The sequence below is a fragment of the Trichinella spiralis genome (assembly GCF_000181795.1).
Source record: "Trichinella spiralis strain ISS 195 chromosome Unknown Scfld2, whole genome shotgun sequence".
NCBI lineage: Eukaryota > Metazoa > Nematoda > Enoplea > Trichinellida > Trichinellidae > Trichinella > Trichinella spiralis.
Window position 1 is genome coordinate 8,326,994 of NW_003526941.1, and position 3,788 is coordinate 8,330,781.

Below are 3,788 nucleotides of genomic sequence, written 5' to 3' on the forward strand. Positions count from 1 at the left end.
GAGTTGCTTTAAATAAATGCATCTTAAATAGTTGATCTTAAGCTAATTGTTTTATGATAAACCAACATTTTGAATGTACGCTCATCCGTAATGATTCATAAGATAAAATGACCCTACGGTAATGATATTTTGTTAAATGTTTCGGCTGGATCTACTTATAATAGCGTTTGCTTAAAATTTTTCTTAATTTACTATTAAAATTGCGTTTTTCAAGATTTAAATTGTAAATTTTTTTTTCTGCACTACTGACCTGCCGCTTTTCTTTTCAAACAGCATATGTGAAGTGCTTGAATAAGATATTTTTTCCACTTTTTTGTCTTATTTGAGATTGTTAAATGTTTTGAATGAATTTTTAGCTAATACAAGCAGATAAATTTTTCAGGTTTATTATTCTAAACTGAAAATGATTCGATCGCATCAGTTATAACTTTATCAGTTTGCTGTATGATTGTGATTTTTGATTAGAAATCAGTCACTGCTTAGGTAATTTGTCTGAGTCATGAATGAACAATTTTTTTACCTTAATTTATTACCAAACTTGATACTGCTGTTCCCGTTTTAGATATAAGTACAAGATTTTAAATTGACATTTATAATGCATACATATTTAGATGTGAATGAAATTTGATTTGAATTTTGTAAAAGATGGAAAATTCTGGTCACCTGCGTGCTTTCAGTACAACAGGATTTCGTAAGTAGATTGTTTTGCTGACTAATTTTATATCAGTAATAATTGAATTATTAAATAGGTAATGCGGAATTTAGTAAAGTTTGGTTTACGTTTACTTTAATTGGCTCGTGTATTGCAGTGGCGTCATCTCATGTCCAATCTTTGGTCTGGTTCAGTGATGAATCATATTTTCAAGTAGATGCTTTTGAAAAATAAAGGTTTAATTGAAAACTTTTGATAAAAAAATATTTCAGTTCTGGAAAACGATTGTGTCAAAGCTGTTTTTCGTGAATAGCGGTCAGCTGATTGCTGCGTGTATTTTGATTTATTGGTTTAGAACATTGGAGCGTTTGCTGGGCACCAAAAAGCTCATCGTATGTTTGCCAACCTTATTTTTTTTTCATCTTATTTTCTGCTATTGTAAATTAGTTTTGTAAAATTTTAATCATGCATAATCAAGATCAGTTGCATTGAATTCACTGTTCATTTACTTTTATTACGTTGAAATATAAAAACGCATTTAAATGTTTATAATTATAGTTTAATATTATAATTATGGAATATAATTGCAATATTTTATTTTACTTATTAATGCAAAGATCTTCATTTATTGTCTGTACTTGTAATTTGTTCAAATCAGATTAGAGGTTTTGAAATTAATTGTTAAATTAAGGTTGTTTTTTTTCAAATATTTTAATAATATTTAATGACGATTTTAGAATTTCCTGTTAATAACAGGAATTGGAGAATTTATTTTGGAAATCACGATCTTTTACATAGCAAAGCATCTTGATTATAATCTACCGCTTTCTCATCTGTTTAATGGGCCGTATGTTAATTTAACCTTGAGTTCATTTTAAACGATCACAACATAATATAACAGAAAGGAATTTTTAGTTACGGTGCTCTGACCAGCTGTTTTCTATTTTATGCCAAAGCTACCTCCGTTAATGTCAGCTTTATCATTTGGAAAGCACCATTTTCGCTTGTCCTCTACCCATTGTTTGTTTATTTACAGGTAAATGCAGGAAATTTGCATTTGTAAGTTTCCAGAAGTGATTCTGTGCATGTTTCAGTTGATTATTGGTGATTTGTGGACATCGATTTTGCCTGCACTTTGTGCAACGGTAAGTGGCAACAGCAAAGGGCAAGTGAAATATTTACGAAAAGCACGCAGTAATACTTTTAGATCCCTACAGTGCTCTATTTGGCAAATGTTTTCAACGTTCAGAAAATGTCTTTCATAAGCGACGGTCTGGCATCCAAGGCGCATCGTCTCACTAGTGAAATTTTGCATATTGGGGAAGATCGTCAAGGTATACTGTTGCCAATGGGCGCCACTGCAGAGCTTCAACGTCAGAGAATGTACGAGCACTTGGAAGAGCAGCAAATAATTCGGCAGATGATCAATCAAAGAAACGATGTAAGATTATTCATATTTGAAACTGTGATGAATGCTTTGTTTCTCTTCTTCTTCTTTGAATACTTTACAAATAGTAATGATTGTATTTATTATTAATAATTGCGTTCGCTCTTTTTGTTCAGGATTTGCAGCACAACGTTCAGCCCCTGGTAGCTGGAAGTCGTTGGTTGCAGAGTATTTTTCGTCGTGATAACATTGGAACAGCAGAAAGGTCATCGAACGATGCGGTGGATGAAGAACGAGTTGCTACGTTGATCAGTATGGGTTTTACCAATCGCAGACGCGTTATTCAAGTATTAAATAACGTGAGAAATGACATTAATATAGCCGCATTGATCTTATCAGAGGAAGCTTCTTCTTCACGTGGTTGAATATTATTTTATTTTAACATTAAACCAACTATTAATGTCTATAATCTTTTCAGTAAAGCTTGTAATTTTTAATAGTCGCTCTATTAAGTCATAAGAATTTTTCATTTCATCCATAATTGTTTTCAACCTTGATTTTCATTAATTGTATGTCATATCATTGCGAACTGATTAACGTGTAACTTTAACGTGTGATTTTAGTTATTTTTTACGCACATTGACAACGTTTAAATTGAATGTTGAAAAATCACAATTCAATTTATTGCACCGAATATTACAAAGCACATTGCCACAGTGAAACTGTTCTATCATCACTGCAAGATGCTAATAAACCCATTTTCACTGGGTTCCATGCTATACTGTTCACATCGGCATTATGGGCATTGTCTATTTTTTGAATCAAATGGAAATTATCTTCATCGCGTTCACTTTCAAATTGGAAAAGACGAATATTATTGTCACCACAGGCAGTTGCAATCAAATCCAACTTTGAGCACCTAAAAAAATGAAACAACTGCAGAATAACCTGTGCAAAAAAGTATTCGATTCTGCACAAACCAATCAATGTCAAAGATAGGTCGTTCATGATATCCATTCAGAGTACATACGCATTGCCATTTTGCCGTTTTCTCTTCAGAATTCCTTTTCCATATTTTCACAGTGCGATCGTCGCTGCATGTACAAAAGTAATTTCCCGAGCCATTGAATGACAGTGACCAGACTGTAGAAGTATGCTCTTCCAAGCTTTGTTGTACATTCCATTCTTCCGCATCAAACTCATACAGTTGAATGGAATTGTCATAGCTGGTTGAAGCCAAAATCTTTTTCAACAAAAATCAGCTCAAAAAAACTGCACAGTTGATTTATTATTCTGTTACTTCTTCATAGGGATGCCACTGTACACGTTTCACGTCCTGACTATGTTTCGTAATTACGTGTAATAATTGTAATTCTTCTTCCTCATCCACTGCATCAAAAAAAGAAGAAATTCAATAATTGCACAGAATATGAACTATTTTTCAGCTTAACCCACTTTCCCATATCCATACAGCTTTATCACGTCCGCATGTTGCTAGAAATCTGCCGCAGCTTGACCAAGCACAACATTTTACTTCATTCTCGTGTGCATCAACTTTTGGCCAGATACGTAAACTCGAAACTTAAAGCAAACCGCACATGTTGAATGCAAACTGATTTTATTTGTTCAATCGCTGCCAAGAATACAAAGGTATGCTTGCCTCAGAACAATCATATAAAAAAATTACTCTTCCATTTGTTAAATACTTGTCAAATGAATTCGAATCCGGCTGCAGCTAATACGTCCACA

At 33.1% G+C, this 3,788-nt stretch overlaps 2 protein-coding genes across 2 annotated transcripts; one reads left to right on the forward strand and one right to left on the reverse strand.

Moving 5' to 3' along the window:
- The first annotated feature begins 645 nt into the window (after positions 1 to 645).
- On the forward strand, positions 646 to 2,464 carry Tsp_06881 (putative UBA/TS-N domain protein). Its single transcript, XM_003380681.1, is given in 8 exon segments — positions 646 to 691; positions 750 to 865; positions 925 to 1,044; positions 1,390 to 1,499; positions 1,568 to 1,688; positions 1,699 to 1,821; positions 1,860 to 2,093; positions 2,216 to 2,464. The coding sequence occupies 8 exon segments, from the start codon at positions 646 to 648 to the stop codon at positions 2,462 to 2,464; spliced, it is 1,119 nt and encodes a 372-aa protein (XP_003380729.1).
- Positions 2,465 to 2,735: 271 nt separating this feature from the next.
- On the reverse strand, positions 2,736 to 3,639 carry Tsp_06882 (putative protein CIAO1). The gene is given in 5 exon segments (XM_003380682.1): positions 2,736 to 2,958; positions 3,020 to 3,282; positions 3,340 to 3,428; positions 3,495 to 3,620; positions 3,633 to 3,639. 5 exon segments carry the CDS (start codon positions 3,637 to 3,639, stop codon positions 2,736 to 2,738), a joined length of 708 nt encoding a protein of 235 aa, XP_003380730.1.
- Positions 3,640 to 3,788: the final 149 nt, after the last annotated feature.

What these genes read in the sequence shown, in the direction of transcription:
- Tsp_06881 (XM_003380681.1), top strand. Translation starts at nt 646, where the DNA reads ATGGAAAATTCTGGTCACCTGCGTGCTTTCAGTACAACAGGATTTC. An exon ending in TGGGCACCAAAAAGCTCATC is followed by an intron (nt 1,045 to 1,389) that starts GTATGTTTGCCA and finishes TGACGATTTTAG; the next exon opens with AATTTCCTGTTAATAACAGG. An exon ending in TCTCATCTGTTTAATGGGCC is followed by an intron (nt 1,500 to 1,567) that starts GTATGTTAATTT and finishes AGGAATTTTTAG; the next exon opens with TTACGGTGCTCTGACCAGCT.
- Tsp_06882 (XM_003380682.1), bottom strand. An exon ending in AGCTGTATGGATATGGGAAA is followed by an intron (nt 3,429 to 3,494) that starts GTGGGTTAAGCT and finishes TTTTTGATGCAG; the next exon opens with TGGATGAGGAAGAAGAATTA. An exon ending in CCTATCTTTGACATTGATTG is followed by an intron (nt 2,959 to 3,019) that starts GTTTGTGCAGAA and finishes TCATTTTTTTAG; the next exon opens with GTGCTCAAAGTTGGATTTGA.